General features: G+C 35.3%; 1 protein-coding gene across 1 annotated transcript; it reads left to right on the plus strand.

Annotated features, from left to right (window-relative positions):
* Positions 1–17,502, plus strand: GMFB (glia maturation factor beta). Its single transcript, XM_012758034.3, is given in 8 exon segments — positions 1–137; positions 7,882–7,978; positions 9,392–9,441; positions 10,116–10,165; positions 10,636–10,718; positions 11,733–11,806; positions 13,773–13,838; positions 13,840–17,502. Coding segments are annotated over 8 exon segments (465 nt in total). The 5' UTR covers positions 1–134; the 3' UTR covers positions 13,882–17,502.
* The last annotated feature ends 824 nt before the right edge of the window (positions 17,503–18,326 follow it).

Genomic DNA, 18,326 nt, shown 5'->3' on the forward strand with positions numbered 1-18,326 from the left:
TGCCGGCCCGCTGAGGCCGCGTTGATGGGTGGGGGCGACTCTGCTAGGCGCCGGGGCAGGAAGGGAGGCGGCCGCCGTGCCATTCTTAAAGGGCCCCGAGTGAAGGCGACGGGCTGCTGACGGCCGGAAGGAAAATGGTGAGTTTTTGCTGGGAGGGCGGAGGCTGAAGGGCTGGGCCAGCCATTCAGCCGGGCTTTCCTGTTTTCCTGAGTCGGTCGCGGCGGGCAGCTCCTGGGGTGGGTCTGCGGCCGCTTCCGCCCGGCTTCTGGGCATTGCCCACAGCCAGAGACTTGGTCTCCTCCCCAGCCGCTGCTGGCGTGTCTAAGGGCAGCATCTTCCAACCAGGCCTGGGGTCGACCCGCCCAGCGTGCTCTGAGACTAGAGTGCAGCCACAGGCTAGGCGAGGGGCACCTTCGTCGGGCCCTTATGGATGGAGGGCTCTAGCTTCTGAGCTGAAGGTCGGAGGGGCGGGGGTATGCCCTAGCGGAAGAACCCCCCAAACGCAGGTTTCCCAGCCAAGGCCGTGGTCAGGCCTGAGGGGCCGTTGGGCCCTTTCACCTGAGGGCATTTTCTGGAAGGACCTGAATTCTGATTGAATTCTCTCGGCTTTGTTTTAGCTTCTTTCTGCCTGTTCCTTCCTCTGGCCTTGCACTGAGGATTTCTTCTTATCCTTGCTTTCTGGCCACCGGAAACCTTTTGACCCAAAGCTTTGGCACTGGGCCTTAGAGTAATTGTCAAAAGCTCTAGTTTTGCTGGGTCTGGGGGCTGTGGCTTCTATTCTTGTATGGAGTGAACCCCAAGCATAAAAATAAAGTGTAGCATTAAATCACTTGCTATCATGGATCTTCTAGATACATTCCATCAGGTTTTAAAACCTCAAATTTCATTAGAAACAACAGCAACAAAAACACTATCTCTGATCTCCTACTCACTTCTCAGCCTACTTCCATCGAATAGACCTTGTCATGGTCACTACATCCAATGGTCTCTTTTCAGTTTTTATCATTTCTGACCTTTCAGCTGCATTCCAGTGTGTTGATACTGTCTCCTTTTTGAAGCATTCTCTTCCCTCATTCTTCCTCCTTGGCTTCTGGGATACAGAACTCTTGGTTTTCCTCCTACTTCTCCTGTTGATCCATCTGTTTCCCTTGCAGACTATTCTCCTTTCCTTGGACAATATACATAGGAGTCCTAGACTCCATCCTGATCCTTTATTTTCCATTCTGTATTCTCCTACACTCAGAGCTTCAATTACCATCTACATTCAGATGACTTGTGTATTTGTAGCTGAGATATTGCTTTTAAGATCCAGTCCAAATCTATGTATTCCACTATTTAATTAATATTCCCTGAGAAGCTTTTCCCCACTTGGATGCTTCAAAGGCACCTCCATTTGTGCAAAATGGAACTCATGCTCTTTCCTCTTAAACTTGGTCTTCTCTCTGTGTTCCCTAACTCAGTGAAAGTTTGTGCCATTCAATCTATTTATACCAGCCAGAAGCCTTGGAGTCATCTTGGTAAGCCTTTTTTTTTCTTTATTCATTCCCCAACTCCTGCAACATCTGATCTGTCACCAGCTCCTTTGTAGTGATTCAGAGAGTCGGTCAGGAGAAGTTAACTGGGTTGAATCCTGGCTCCACTAATGGTGTAACTTTGTGAAACATATTTAACCCCCCTAAGCTTAGTTTCTTGCAAAATGGTCATAATAATAATACCCATCTCATGGGATTATTTAAACATGAAGGAAAATCCATGTAAAGGACATACAGTGTTTTTCTCATAGTGTTTGGTACATGTTAACTGTTAGCACTGTTCACCTACTTCCCTTTATCCTCATCATTAAGTTCTCTCAGCTATTTTTTTCATCTCTCATCTGGACTAGTCTTGCCAGTTAACTAGTCTGGTATTCATCCTGCCTCTCTGCCTGTTTCCTGCACACCATAGCAAATGTGATCTTTTTAGAATGCAAATATGTCTTTTCCCTTCCTAACCCTGCCTAAAACACCTTAGTGGTTTCCCTTTGTTCCTAGAATAGAACCCAAAATACAGACTTTCTTGGGTATCCTAGGAAGTGGTGGGGGTTGGTTCCAGGACCCCCCATGGATAGCAAAATCACAGTTGCCTAAATGCCTTATATAAAATGGCATAATATTTGCATGTAACCTAAGCACATTCTTTATGTACTTTAAATCATCTCTAGATTACTTATAATGCCTAATTCAATGCAAATACTATGTGAATAGTTTTACTGTATTGGTTTTAAAATTTGTATTGCTTTTTATTATATTGTTTTTTCCCCAAATATTTTCTATCCACTGTTGGTTGAATCCACTGATGCAGAACCAACTGATATGGAGGGCTGACTGTACTTACTATGACCCATTAGGCCCTATGTGGTCCAGCCTCTACCAGCATTTCTCCTCATTGTCTGCACTTGAGTCATACTGGCCTTTCATTATCCTGGATATATACCTTGCTCACTTTAATCAAAAGGTTTTTGCACAGGTGATTGTAGTTATTCAGATGCCTTTTTCAGGGATGCCTTCTGTAATCATGTTCTTCATCAGGCATGAGTGAAGGATTCAGCAGTGTATTTTTCCTTTCTAGCCCTTTTCAAAGGTACAAGTTTACGGGTTTTAGCCTGGTCCTTTTGATGTAGATGCATTCTCTACTAGACCATGATATAAGCTCCCCAAGGGCAGGGACTATATCTTTTATTTACTTTTTATATGATTGTATTCCTAGCATTTAGTACGATGCTGGCACTCATTACATGTTCATTGTATGGATAAAGCAATAAACCAATCCTTGAGCTCAACTCTTCACTTTATTTTGTGTAACATTAACCATATAGATTTGCTTTTATGGCATCATGCTTGAATGCTTCTGTTGACTCTAAGCAATTAGAGTTGGCTGAACCTGAATCCTTTCTCTTGTAGAAAGGAATTTTTGGCCTTATCATGGTATTGGGAGGGGTAAAAATGCAAAAACAAGCTGTAAAAATTAAATCACGGCATATTTTTCGCTTGATTTCTGCTCCTTACAATGTGAAGCTTATGCAAGCAGCTATGGGTATCAGAACTGGAAGATAAGACTCTCATGATGAATTGGTCTTTGCCTAAACAAAAATCTAAAATATTTATTAGTTTTGCTAATGGGTTCTATCTTTGGTTAAAGAGAGAATGGAAATTCTAGTCTTCTGACTTTAGTATCTTTCTTAAGAAAGATACTGAATTTAAAGGTCAGTTAATTTAAAGTTGATAACCATTTTCTACTTTAACATATGCTTTCATTTACCCAACACAGGATCAAAACAGTAAGCTTTTGTTAAATTTTTAATTTAACTATTACTTGGAAGCTCTAATGTTCTGGGTTTTATAATGAGACATACACATTTAGTGTTGGTCTCAGAGGTGTTCTAATTTTCTTGAAGGAGGAGAATGGAACCTATCTATACATGAAAAGAGACCAAAGCGTATACACCTTGTTTGGAATTTGACTCAATCAAACCAACTGTAAAAAAAAAAAAAAGAAATTAAAACAATGAGGGAAATTTGAACACTATTTGAATATTTGAGACTGGACTTGTCAGTTTTTAAGGTGGAATAATGTTATTGTCTTTATATTTTTAATGGCACATACTGTCTTTTTAATGAAACATACTAAAATATTTACAGATAAAGTGATTTCTGGTCTTTGCTGTGAAACACTCCATGGAGTGTTGAGGATGTTGGATGAAATAAGATCAGCTATGTGTTGATAATGTTGAAGCTTAGTGATGGGTACAGAGTTTTGCAATGCTATTCTCTACTTTTATATGTGTTTTAAGTTTTATGTATTAAAAAAAAAGAAAAAAGATTTTCATCTGCTTGCTTGAAGTAATATATTACACCACTAAAAAAGAATGCTTTTTTTTTTTTGAGACAGAGTCTCACTTTGTTGCCCAGGCTAGAGTGAGTGCCATGGCGTCAGCCTAGCTCACAGCAACCTCAAACTCCTGGGCTCAAACAATCCTGCTGCCTCACCAAGTAGCTGGGACTACAGGCATACGCCACCATGCCCGGCTAATTTTTTCTACATATATTAGTTGGCCAACTAATTTCTTTCTATTTATAGTAGAGATGGGTTCCCGCTCTTGCTCAGGCTGGTTTCGAACTCCTGACCTCAAGCAATCTGCCCACCTCGGCCTCCCAGAGAGCTAGAATTACAGGCGTGAGCCACCGCACCCGGCCAATGTTGATAATTTTTTAAAGATTCTTTTAGCTTTTATATTTTTTATCTGGTTTTCCTTTTGTACATTCTGTTTTTCTTTTTTGATACATAATTGTATATATTTATGGGGTACCTGTGATATTTTGATGCATGCATACAGGGTGTAATGATCAAAGCAGGGTAATTAGAATATGTCTCAAACATTTATTATTTAATATTTCTTTGTGTTGAGAACACAAATCATTTAGCTGTTTTGAAATTTACAATAAATGATTATTAGCTGTAGTCCCCATACTGTGCTATTGAACAGTAGAACTCATTCCTTCTAACTGTATTTTTATACCATTTAACCAACCTCTCTTTATTTCCTCCCACCCCCTACGCTTCCCGGCCTCTGATAACCATTATTCTACTCTCTGTCTTCATAAGATCAACGTTTTAGCTCCCATATATGAATGGGAACATGCACTGTTTGTCGTTTTCTGCATAACTTATTTCACTTAATGTAATGACCTCCATTTTGATCCATATTGCTGCACATGACAGGATTTCATTCTTTTTTTTATGGCTGAATAATGTTTCATTTTCTTTATCTGTTCATCCATTGGTGGACACTTAGATTGATTCCAAATCTTGACTATTGTGAACAGTGCTTCAATAAACATGGGTGTGCAGGTACCTCTTCCATATTCCGATTTCCCTTCTTTTGGATATATATAGCCACCAGTGGGATTGCTGGATCACATGACAAATCTATTTTTAGCTTTTTGAGGTATCTCCATACTATTTGCCATAGGGGCTATCTGTCCTAAATTACATTCCCATCAATAGTATATTAATGTTCCCCTTTCTCTACTTCCTGGCTAGCATCTGTTATTTTTGTTCTTTTTTCTTTTTGATAGTAACTATTTTAACTGGGGTGAGATGACATCTCAATGTGGTTTTAATTTGTATTTCTGATGATTAGTGATGTTGAACATTTTCTCATATACTTGGTCATTTGTATGTCATCTTTTGAGAAATGTCTATTCAGGTCATTTGCCCATTTTTCAATTGGTTTGTTTGCTTTTAAGTTGTTTGAGTTTCTTTTATGTTCTGGTTATTAATCCCTTGTTGGATAGGTAGTTTGCAGATATTTTCTCCCATCTGTAGGTTGTCTCTTCACTCTGTTGATTGTTTCCTTTGCTGTGTGGAAGAGGCTTTTTAGCTTGATGTAATCCCATTTGTCTATTTTTGTTTTGTTGCCTTTGCTTTTGAAGTCTTACCCAAAAAATCTTTGCCCGGACCCAGATCAATATCCTGAAGTGTTAACCCAATGTTTCCTTCTAGTAGTTTCAGTCTTTAATTCATTTTGTGTTAATTTTTGTATATGGTGAGAGTTTAGGGATCTAAAGTCATTCTTCTGCATATGGATATCCAGTTTTCTCAGCACCATTTATTGAAGAGTGTATCCTTTCCCCACTGTATGTTCTTGGTACCTTTGTTGAAAATGAGTTGGCTGTAAATATGTGGATTTATTTTTGGGTTCTCTATTCTGTTCCATTGGTCTGTGAGGCTGTTTTTATGCCGGTGTCATGCTGTTTTGGTTACTATTACTTTGTAGTATATTTTGGAGTAGTGTAATGCCTCCAGCTTTGTTATTTTTACTCAAGATTGCTTTGATTATTGGGGTTCTTCTGTGGTTCCATACAGATTTTAGGATTTTTTTTTCTATTTTTGTTGTATTTTGATAGAGATTGTATTGAATCTGTAGGTCCCTTTGGGGTAATATGGACATTTTAACAATATTAAGTCTTCTAATCTATAAGCATGGGATATCTTTCCATTTTGTGTGTGTGTGTTCTCTTCAGTTTCTTTCATCAGTGTTTTATAGTTTTCATTGTAGAGACCTTTTACTTTGGTTAAATTTATTCCTAGATTATTTATTTATAGCTATTGTAATGAGATTGCTTTCTTGATTTCTTTTTCAGATTGTTTGCTGTTGGTGTATATAAATGCTACTGATTTTTGTAGTTTGATTTTGTTTCCTCCAACTGTACTGAATTCATTTTATCAGTTCTAAAAGTTTTTGGTGGAGTCTTCAGGTTTTTTTTAAGTGTGAGATCACGTTGTCTGTGTACAAGGATGATTTGACTTATTCCTTCTAATTTGGATGCCTTTTATTTCTTTCTCTTCCCAAATTGCTCTGGCTAGGACTTTGTAGTACGGTGCAGAATAGGATTGGTGAAAGAGGGCATCTTTGTCTTCTTCCAGTTCTTAGAGGAAAGGCTTTCGGCTTTTCCCATTCAATATGATGTTAGCTGTGGGTTTGCCATATATGGTCTTTATTGTTTTGAGATATGTTACTTCTATACCCAGTTTCTTGAGGGTTTTTTTTTTTTTTTATCATGAAGGGATGTTACATTTTATTGAATGTTTTTTCGGCATCTATTGAAATGATCATGTGGTTTTTTGCTCCTGCTTCTGTTCATGTGATGCATCATGTTTATTGATTTGCACATATTAAACCATCCTTGCATCCATGACATGAATCTCAGTTGATCATGCTGAATAATCTTTTTAATATGTTCTTAACTCCAGTTTGCTAGTATTTTGTTGAGGATTTTTACATGTGTGTTCATCAGTGATAGTGGCTTGTGGTTTTCTTTTTTTTGTTGCATCCTTGTCTGGTTTTGGTATCAGGGTAATGCTGGCCTTGTAGAATGAATTTGGAAGTATTTCTTCCTCTTTGACTTTTTGGAATAGTTTGAGTAGAATTGGTGTTAGTTCTTCTTTAAATGTTTGCTAGAATTCAGTAGTGAAGCTGTCAGGCTTTTATTTGATGGGCTTTTCTTTTGTGGGAGACTTATTACTGTTTCAGTCTCATGAGTCATTATTGGTCTGTTTAGGTTTTCTCTTTCATCATGGGTCAATCTTGGTAGGTTGTATGTGTGTAATAATGTATCCATTACCTCCAGGTTTTTCACTTTATTGGCATATAGTTGTTCTTAATAATTCTAAAGATCTTTTGTATTTCTGTGGTATCAATTGTAATATCTCCTTTTTTATCTCTGATTTTATTACTTTAGCACATTCTTAATAGCTTCTTTTATGTCTCTCTAGTCATTTAATTAAGATATAAAATGTTACTGGTCTTTGCTCTTACAGTTTGTTTTCTATACTTTTGTTATTTGTATTATTTATTTATTTATTTATTGCCCTGTAATTGTGAGAGAATTACAGGGTAAAAAAATGAGCCAAGGTCTTATTAATTCTAAGTACAATAAGATGATTTTCCTGTTCTTCCTGCACTGTATAAAAATATGACACTTGGCTTCCTTTCTTATAGCACTGGGTAATCTTTGACTTTTCCCATGTTCTTCCCTATTTCTCTCAATTCTGAGGCACAATATTATGTGTCCAATTTTGGAACATTCATTAGCCAAAGAGAAAGATAAAATTTACCTTACATATATAAAATGAACAAATGTGTATGATTAAACAGTGTAGATCCAAAGGTTGCTAGATTTTAGAGCTCTTTTAAGTGTTCATGTGTTTTGCTTTAATGCTTTCATTTAATTGACATTTCTGAATGTCAGTATACCTTTTTAAAGGTATTAGGTTTTATAACTTTAACATGTAAATGTATTGAAGTCATGGCACTTTATATGTGAATTTTTTCTTTTATAGAGTGAGTCTTTGGTGGTTTGTGATGTTGCTGAAGATTTAGTGGAAAAGCTGAGAAAATTTCGTTTTCGCAAAGAAACGAACAATGCTGCTATTATAAGTAAGCTAAAAGTGATTGCCTTGAAGTTACGTTGTCTTGTTTTTTTTCTTACAGCTACATTGAATAAATTGAACCTTTAGAAAGTAATGTTGCCTCCTCTGTTTCACATTCCCTGCCCCTATCACTTCTAAAACTCCGTGAACGCTAATTCTAGTGTCACAGAACAGAGGTGGAATGTCCTGCCTTCCCCATAATTCTCTCAGCTCCATGCACAGTTCTGGAGAAGATGTTCTTGGCCACTTGGGGAATGAGGATTCCCATTTGCAATCACCCATCTAATTCCGTACTTCTTGGGGGTCTAAAAGTAGCCTGGCCATTCATCCTCAAACAGAAACCTTTGCCTACACTTAAAATGGTAAAGTTCAACATTGTGTACAAAGTGACTTCGGTACTATTCCAATTCTAGACCCGAACTCTAGTTTCATGTAGAGTACTTTTAAGTGTCACTGTCTTCTGAAAATGGAAAGAATGATTTGCATGTCACCTCTTTCACTGTGAGCTATATCTGATGTTAGGTAGATTTTCCTTGTATTAGTAGGTAATACTTAATATGTGGGTAGTGATTTAGAAATGCAAAGGAAGGATGGGAGGGTGAAGATGTAAAACTTTATAGACTATGTTTAACAGATGCATCTAGCAGAAGTGATTTAATCAGGGGTGGTGACAACTTGTCATGGACTCTGGTTTTATTACAAATAAATACTACAGTATCAGCATATAGTTCTTAAAAGTGAAAATGTGTGCCAGTACCATTTTACTACAAAAGGTGAAGCTATTTGAGATTATATTTTGCCTCACAAGATTTACCATGAAGTTAGTGCAAAACCAAACACGGTCAACTTTGCAGACTAATGGGAAAGAATAGAGGCATGGATTATTTGAACTAACTTTGATTTGGCTTTGGATTTTATTAAATGTATTTGAAAGTAGATATCACTGCTGTTTGATAATTCACTTTCTTAGAATGATACTGCACCATGAATCTTGACTCTGGAGAAGCTGGGAATTTCAAGCTTTCTTCACTCTGACCCCTGGTCCACTTTGCGGTTCTAACTGTGTTGCACATAGACCAATCTCAATCACATTAACCCTTTCAGACTATTTTCTTACTATCTAGGAAGTTACATTGGAGTTACAAAGTTCTTCATATACATGGGAAGTATAAGGAGTTGACACAAAGTTCTAAATAAGCAAACTAGGTCCTGGGAATTGTGGGTAAAAGCTTTTAAAAGCCAACTGCTTAAAAAGGAAAGCTAGCTAATAGACCATAACTAAAATTGTGAATGAATTGTATGCATGTGTTTTTTTATGTTTTAATTTTAGATGCTCCCCAAAAAGCTTGAGACTATGTAAGTTGGGTAGATCAAAGTCACGTTAGAATCACAATTTACTCATATTATATTTTTATTTTAGTGAAGATTGACAAGGATAAACGCCTGGTGGTGCTGGATGAAGAGCTTGAGGTTTGTTCTATGAGCTAAATACAGTTTTATAGTTAATCCATTTTTATTACTCAAAAGATACTACATGTGCTTCTGAAACAAGTTCTGGCCCTCCTTTAAATGTATGCTCGTTATGTATGATAAGCATATGCTAATTACCATGTAGTATGTTGTGTTGCTAATTAAGCTACCTTCTTTAATGAAATCCAGTGTAATAATTGGTAGAAGTTAGGGGTATATGCCCAGTAAGAAGTGAGTCAACTTTATAACTTGCTTCTAAATTGCTTGCTAGTAATTAAAACCTCAACTTAAGTATTTAGTTTGTCAAATTAAGTAACTAATTTAGAGTAAAAAGAAATTAGCTTTTTTTTCCTGAAATTTGACATTGTTTTCTCTCTAAGGTGTTGGCTTATGTCATTCAGTATTTCCTGACAATTGGAACATAAGCATAGAATCTGTGTCTCTCAGCCCCATATTTAGTTAATAAACAGAACTAAACTGAGTGGGCTGATGTGGGCCTGGGTCGGATTGAGAGTTTAGTAACCTTCGTTTATGTGTAATTTAGTAAAATAAAATTTTATTTTGTGGCATCTGGTAATGGATTTATAGCTAAAAGTAGAATAGGTGCTTGGTGTAACTCCTAAGGGCTTATGGGTAAGAAAATGTTTAACAGTTGCTTTTCTCTGTGTTGCCAGGGCATTTCACCAGATGAACTTAAAGATGAACTACCTGAACGACAACCTCGATATCCTTTTTTCTTAGTGCTTTTAAAAAGATTTGTTTTCTTTAGTGGTCAGAATTTTATTTGTGAGCTCATTTGTTAAACTTTTATAAAACACATGGTTTATAAGATATCCTTCTATGTCATGATCACAGACAAAATATGTATGCATATATTGGATTAAGAAAAATGCAAAGTTGATGTATTAGTGGGATGAATCTTTATTTTAAACTATTCTCTTTAGTATAATGTGTGTGCAATACAAATTGAGAAGAAAAAATCCATATTAAGTCTATACTTTAAAAAATTTCTTTTTAGGAGATAATATGATTTTACAACTCTTTGGGGCTTGTTTATAATTTCATGGAAAGACAATGAATAGTGAAAGTGTGGCCTAACTCAATCATGTAGAAATTTGCGGCTCAGTAGCTCTCCAGAGTTCGTAAGTACCTGTCTCAGAAAAGTAACTTTAGTTTCTTTAACTTGAGAAAAACCTTCATTGTGTATAGTTATAAATATCAACATGATGATGGAAGAGTTTCATATCCTCTGTGCTTTATTTTCTCCAGTCCTGTTGGTAAGTGAATTTCTTTAAATAATATATATTTCGCTCTGATCCAATTAAACCATTTTTATACTAGGCAAATTTTATGCTATTTTTGAAGATGAAAGGTGTTGAATAACCTAAATTGAGGAAGGTGTTATGCACACGTGTGTGCATGCATCCTTGGAAAGAAGTTACTATTAATATAAAGCACCACCTCTTAGAACTTGTTTATTTTCTAGGATAAATTCCTAAAAGTGTGATTGTTGAGTCAAATCGTATGTACATTGAAAAGATGTTGAAATGAAATGACATTTTAGATATCAGAAATATATTTTCTTATATATTTTAATCTTGTTTATAAGTATGTGAACTCTGTATATAATCATGGTATATATTTGTGTTCATCTTTTAAGTGGTAGTTACCAGTGATATGCCTATAGTCTTGAGAATGGTCCCAGAGCAGCTTACATTGGGTCTTAAAATGGGTTTTTGGTACTTAAGGAATCTATTATCACCAAACTCCTACTACCACCACTGTTCAATCCCACAATAAAGACTCTACTCAATGGATTCTTCTCTAAATGTTGTTATTTGTATCATTTTACTTAGCACTTAAAAAATACTGTAGTATATTTTAAATTTTATACGTAAGCAGAATGTAACTTTATTTCAGAACAGATCTCCCTGCCCCACTGGCACACCACCATACCAAAACCTTATATATTTTAAGCATCTATAAAATTAATGTTGATAGTGTCAAAATTAAGAAAGTGCTGAAAACTTTTTAAGTGTTTGCAAGGCTGTAAAAGTCAGAGGCCTAGAATTGTTTGATTTTGCTGACCTGTAGACTTGTTTATTTATAATTAAGCTATGTGTCTTCACAGGCAGTATGTAATATAAGACACAAAATACACCCCATATACATATTGTAACCTCAGTAGCAAAGGAAATGCTGCATGTGTCATTTTAAAAAAGAAAAATAATGAAAACTCATCACTTTTTGAAAATCTATATTTCATTTCTGCATAAATCTCTCTTTTCCAGGATGTAAGCCTGAACAACAGATGATGTATGCTGGGAGTAAGAATAAGCTAGTCCAAACAGCTGAACTTACCAAGGTGGTATTTATATTTGACTTGCTTGTTGAGACAGTATTTTCCCTTACAGTATAGACCAGTAGCTATAGAATCCTTTGAAGGGGGAAGTATTTTTTTTTTTTTTTTTTTTGAGACAGAGTCTCACTTTGTTTCCCAGGCTAGAGTGAGTGCCATGGCGTCAGCCTAGCTCACAGCAACCTCAAACTCCTAGGCTCAAGCAATCCTTCTGCCTCAGCCTCCCGAGTAGCTGGGACTACAGGCATGCGCCACCATGCTTGGCTAATCTTTTCTATATATATTAGTTGGCCAATTAATTTCTTTCTATTTTATAGTAGAGACGGGGTCTCGCTGTTGCTCAGGCTGGTTTTGAACTCCTGACCTTGAGCAATCCGCCCGCCTCGGCCTCCCAGAGTGCTAGGATTACAGGCGTGAGCCACCACGCCTGGCCAAGGGAAGTATTTTTTATGCTGGTGAAGGTTATTGGACCACGGCAATAAATTATCCAAAGCTTTTTGTTAGTTGGAAATAGAGTGATAGAAGTCTTTGAACCAAAGTGTGTTTTTGAATGGTAAGTTGATTAAAAGAAATCACATACTAAATGTAGGCAAGTTTAGAAGAGCTACTGTAATGATTAAACCTATTGAAAGTTCTTTATCTTTCATAATGTAATCTCTAATATAATAAATAAAGGTCAACATTAAAGCTTCTCTGAACCTTGTACCATAGTCTAAAATGAGCCACATTTTGTGCTGGAATTGTGTATTATGCAGTTAATTGTATTGTTTCCCAATATAAAATTAAATTATTAAGAATATTAATAAAGCTAGACATTGTTTTATATGAGATACTTTCTTTAAGATTTAACATGTCCCTATTGTTTTGTGATATTTTTGAAGGTTGAAGGTAAGAGAGGTACTTGCTCTCAAACTTGAACTTCTACATATTAGTTTAAGTTGAAAAAGTATGTATGTTTAAGATTTTGAAGAAGAGTATATTACTAAAGCTAAAATATTACTAAAATATTTCCTTTCAGGTTTTATTTTAAGAACAGCATCAGTATTTCCCCTTGGGTGCTTAATCATCAACCCAGGAATTTAAGTACCCTCTGCTTTTCCCCTTTAGCCCATATGATTGTCATTGTTACTACCACTTTGCAGACATTACTATTTCCTAATTTGTACCATAGGAATACTCTGGAGTTGCTCTGAGGGATTGGGTGGTTAAAAAGGAGCTCTGTTAACAGCTTCATGTTTGTTCTAATCCTTGGCATGCCCTAAAGTGCTGGAGTTGAGATATTACAATTTACAAGTTACTTTTACAAATAAACCTATTCAGTTTTTACAACAGCCTTGTGAAGTTGATGGTGGTATTCTCATTCTGTGGATAGGGAAACAGGTTCAGAGGATGAATGACTTGCCCAGGGTTGCATAATAGTAAATATAGAGCTATTATTTAAACTCATATCTGGCCCCAAATCCCAATCCCATCCTTTCTGCTATAACATGTTGTCTGTATAATTGTTATATTTTCTGGGCCTATGTTAATTCAAATTCTTGCTGGAGATTTGTAGCTGTGAACCTCTATTCCATACTTATCAAAACAATCTACATCTGGTATTTCCATTTGACACACAGACTGTGGAGGACCAGTATATGTTCCTCCAGTTCTTAACTAGACTGATTTTAGATGTGTATATTTGAGGTATCTTTTCTAGTAGGTAAGATTTACAGAACTGCTCGTTTAGAATATTTGTGGATTTGTGCTTTTCAGAGAGTTTTGGTTTTATGCCATCTGGTTGCTATACTTTGGTGACTATTTAGAATTTAAAAGAAGTAAAGTATTGCCTAAAAGGTATATCTAATTTACACAGGTTAACTCATGACCAATATGAAAAGAAGCAGACTTTGGTATTTAATACTCAAATATATAATGTGTTATCTTTTTTTTAAAGAGTGTCAGAGTATGACCTAAGTTTTTTTTTCTTAAGGTATTTGAAATAAGAAATACTGAAGACCTAACTGAAGAATGGTTACGCGAGAAACTTGGATTTTTCCACTAATGTGAACTTCTGTGTTTCTAAAGTATTTATGTATTAACCTGACCATACTGGAACCAGACATAAATACTTATTTATGCCTAAAAATGCACTGTTACTTACAAGTTTGTTTCCTGCAGTAAAGAAAAATTGTTCATTTGTGCAAAGTTTGAACAAAGAAGAAATCATCTTCATAGTAATGAAACTTTGTAAAGTGTTTCCTTATATTTGTAATTGTTAGGTGGGCTACTTTTCTCCAGGGACTTTTTGCACTCTTGTGACTAATTTCTATAACTTATGGTTCAGAATTTGTTACTCTTTACAGACACCATTGGAAAGTGGATATTAGATTGTGAGAGACAACAGTTGCCTCCTTTTGACAAATACTGGATATTAGCAGTTTATGTATGAAAATAGCATATTATCACTTGTCAAATCATTGAAATTAATTTGGGGTTAAAGACTTGAATGACCCAGTATTGAGCCATGAATAATTTACTGTAGTGTAACTTGCACTACAATTATATTTTTCATCAATTCTTTATCATCTTTGGTTTTTAATCAAGTCTAGAAACTGTGTTCATCAATCACTCATTCTTAAGGTCTGGGAGTTAGATTTTATGGCAGAATTATGACTGTTAGGTTTTCTTCTTGTGGAAAATAGCATCTTAGTCTTAGAAATTGGTGGGTGGTAGTAATCAAGGGCTTCATTCCTGGTTATGTCATTTCTAGATAATTTTGAATCTAGGTTAATAATACTTTATTTATAAAGCACCTCCCACTGTCCTATGAACACTAATTATTTTAAATGTGTTAATACTGTGCCTTTGATTTATTAGCTTTAAAGTTAGTTTAAGACTTTTACACTGCCAGTATTCCAGATTTGGTGAAATTAATACTTTTTTAAAGAGTCCAAGTAAAACAATTTTCTAATGTGTATATCTGAAATTTGTAATAAAATCAGCTTCATACTTTAAAATTCCAACTATCTGCTTGCATTGGTGAACAGATGGCAGTTGAGAGTTATAACTTGGGGTATACTTGTGATTAGTTTTGTGCCATAGGGAAAAAATTGTTTATCTTAAAACATTGGCCATAGTTGATAACATTAACACATCGGTAGAAATCATATCTTACATCCTAAATATCAGAAGATATTCTAAACTGTACACCTGAGTAGTTAATTAAAACAGTCTTGTTAGATGGTGGCATCTTTGGCATAAAGCAAGGATTCTAATGTTTGGCATACTTTTAAAAACATATATAAGTAACTACTTAACATTAATTTGATAATAGGTCTAGAGACTTTAAAAACTAACCAAATTTGGTGAGTACATTCTTATATTAAGAATATCTTAGTCATTTCAAAACTAGCAAAGGCATTTTTTTATGTTGGCATATTTTCCATTCATATGTTCGTTGTGTTTTATTTTTGAGGTTTCTGTGCCAACTTTACTATAAAGAGGTAAAGATAGTTGGCATTTTCACAATATTGAATAGAGCATCTTCTGTTCCCAACACTGTTTGACTTCACTAATTTAGAAGTCAAGAAGCAATAGGAAGTTAGTTGGAGTTGAGGAAGTGCTAGAGTGGGTATTTGTTTTGGTTATTAAAATGGAAAGGATTCTTTATTCCAATTTCCAGAGAGAGAGAAAACTCATCCAGGAAGTTTAAGAATTCTTTAAACAGGTATTTTGATAATGGAAAATAACTTGCTTATTAATTCTGTAGAAATGCAAATGTAATCCAAGTGAGTAGAGTGTTTTTAATGTTTTTGAATGAAGGAAATGAGATTTTGTGTCACCTGGTTTGCAGCAATAAGAGAAACAAGTGCTGCATGAATGTATTTTTCAATGAGGTTCCTTATTTTGTCTTGCATGTGTAGTTTTGTTTTTTTCTTTTTTTAATTTGGAAGTCCTCCATAATGTCAGATAATATTGACCTAGCATACACAGCACTCCTTAGTTCTGTTATCTTAACAGGACCAAAGAGCTGTGATAAACCATGCTTTTTGAGCTTGCCTTGACTCCTTATCAACAATGTATATTTTGCAAGACAACAGATTGAGGTTAGAAGATCAGTAGGACATTTTTACTCCATCAGTCCTATAGGAGATTTACAGATTCCATGCTTTAAAGTGTTCTCAAACATTTATGTAGATTTCCCTTTCATCTAACTAAATTTTGCATTATTCTTTTCAAGTATATTTCCTATTTAGTCTCTTTTCTCTGCCTTCCTTCAAATAGTAACTCCAGATTTTATAATACCAGTTTTTACATTCCATATCTTTCTGGTACAACCATTCCCATTCAGCCTTAAATCTTAATCTTTCCTTTTTGGCAGCATCTTTTTTCCTGGGACCCTCCTTCATGGTCTTCTAAGCCAGCATTAAGTTTTGAAATTGTTGGGCTGTGTAAGTTCTGCATAGCATCTAATGTCAAAATAGAACCAACTAGTAATCACAGTATTATTTAGTATGGGTTTTGTGGCAACATAAATGACATGAAGAAAACTGTTCTCAGGTTACTATGCTGAAAGTCCAAAATGTCTGAGTTTTGAATAGTAATCACTTTGTTCTGGTATTGAAGCAATTATGTTAGGAAAAAAGTTGGTTGATTGTTTTTGTTTGACTTCTAAAATAAATGTTAAAATCGTCTATTTCTAAAAAGTTTACTAAATGCCTAGTGCAGTTAAACATACTCTTGTTTAAGAGGGTGTTGCTAAATTTTTTATTGTCATTATTAAATAATCTTTGTGGCAAAATATCTGTCAGCACTTTTTCCTGCCCTTTTTATCTCCTATTTTCAGGAGTCAAACGTAGCCATAAACTGTATCCTTGTCTGACACTTTAACTACGTTTCCGGTTAGGGGAGTTTATTGCCAAATTTAATTTGGCTGTTTCCCCCCACCCATATAAATATTAAGGAAGGTATACTTAAAAGTGTCTGGACTACTTGTAAAACCCCAGCGATGTCACTAATCCGTATATGGACTAGTGACGAATAGATATTTTCATAAGAGTTTAAATGCTGATATTTGGTGGAAGTAGAGAGTAACTTGTATTCTATCAATTCAAGTATTCTTAGTATGATTGCTTTCCCTAATTGTTCATTAGACTGATAATACTGGAATCTACAGAGTTTGAGCCTTTACAACTTATGTGAGGATGTGTTTCAAACATTTCTGGACAAATCTTTTGTATTTCTGGAAGAATGTAATAAGTAATCTTCTAGACCACTTAAAACTAATGGTTGCGAATTGAATATTGAGAAATTTGTTTTCCTATTATGCCATTTGACATTTCAAATCAATAATCATGTTCTTGTAATGTTTAAAACAACTACATTAAGCTTGTGATAGAAACTGTATTTTATTGCTTTTTGGAATATAATTCATACACATATAATTACTTGAATATTGTTTGAGATCACTAACATGTCAGGGCAGTTTCCACTGATTTAGATGGTCCAATATAATCTCATTCAGGAGGCTTGAAACATTAATGATTTAGTCTTGTGAATTTTAACAGTTCTCTGTCATCGTTTAACAAAACCAACAACTGGCACAACTTCTTAAGCTGTGGTTTCAGTCTCTGCTAGTTCATATTGCATGTTTATTTTGGACAGTCTTTTGTTAAGCATGGTGCTTGTACTGGTTTAAATAAAATGTTAACATGAAAGCACTTCTGGCTTTTCATTTTTTACTCATCTCTTGCCTTCTTTGGAGATACTGATACCTGCCTGGCTCAGTTTGTGTGAACCACACATTGATACATCAGTTTACTTTAGCAGAAAAACTCAGAGGCAAAAAACCCGAGAATCACTTGGCAACTTGGTGGAGGGAGAAAATCTTAAAATTATAAAAGTTTCAAAATCTCAATCTGATGTTAAAATGATTCATTTAAAGAAAACGTCAGTGAACCATAGTAAGAGCAGAGGGAGTTATTTCAAATGATGAACCCTTGCTTTCAGAGGGAGAATTAAAAGTTAGAAGAGCTGTATACTTCCTAAGAAATCAAATCGAAGTTTCTTTTATTGAATGTAGTTTATCACTATTTATTAAACCTCCATTGAAGACCCAGGCTACCCCTGTTACTAGCTGTACTACACGGTATGTGTTTAATAGGTATCTATTGAATGAATACAAATCACTAATACACAGTTGTTAGAGTTTACCACATATTTCTTGTGATTGAATATGTTGTAGTAGTCACAATTTGTTATGGTGTTGAAATAAGGAGTTTATGCCTTACTGTCTATAAGAATTTCACAAGGTGAATTAGCCAGAGCATGGAAACATATCTTCCTTATTTCTCCAATTCGGCCACATAACTATGCAAATAGCCAGTGCCTAAATTTTTTCATCTTCACTAAAAAATATCTTTATTGTCTTTTTGTCCTTTTCACTTTTCAGCAGTAAAAAGCATTTGTAAGCACTTAACCTCACAGCATGGGCCCACTGTCTCATTTGTATGAGGATATACCTTGAGTGGGTATTGCATCCTTG

The sequence above is a fragment of the Microcebus murinus genome, chromosome 6 (genome assembly GCF_040939455.1).
Source record: "Microcebus murinus isolate Inina chromosome 6, M.murinus_Inina_mat1.0, whole genome shotgun sequence".
NCBI classification, from domain to species: Eukaryota; Metazoa; Chordata; class Mammalia; order Primates; family Cheirogaleidae; genus Microcebus; species Microcebus murinus.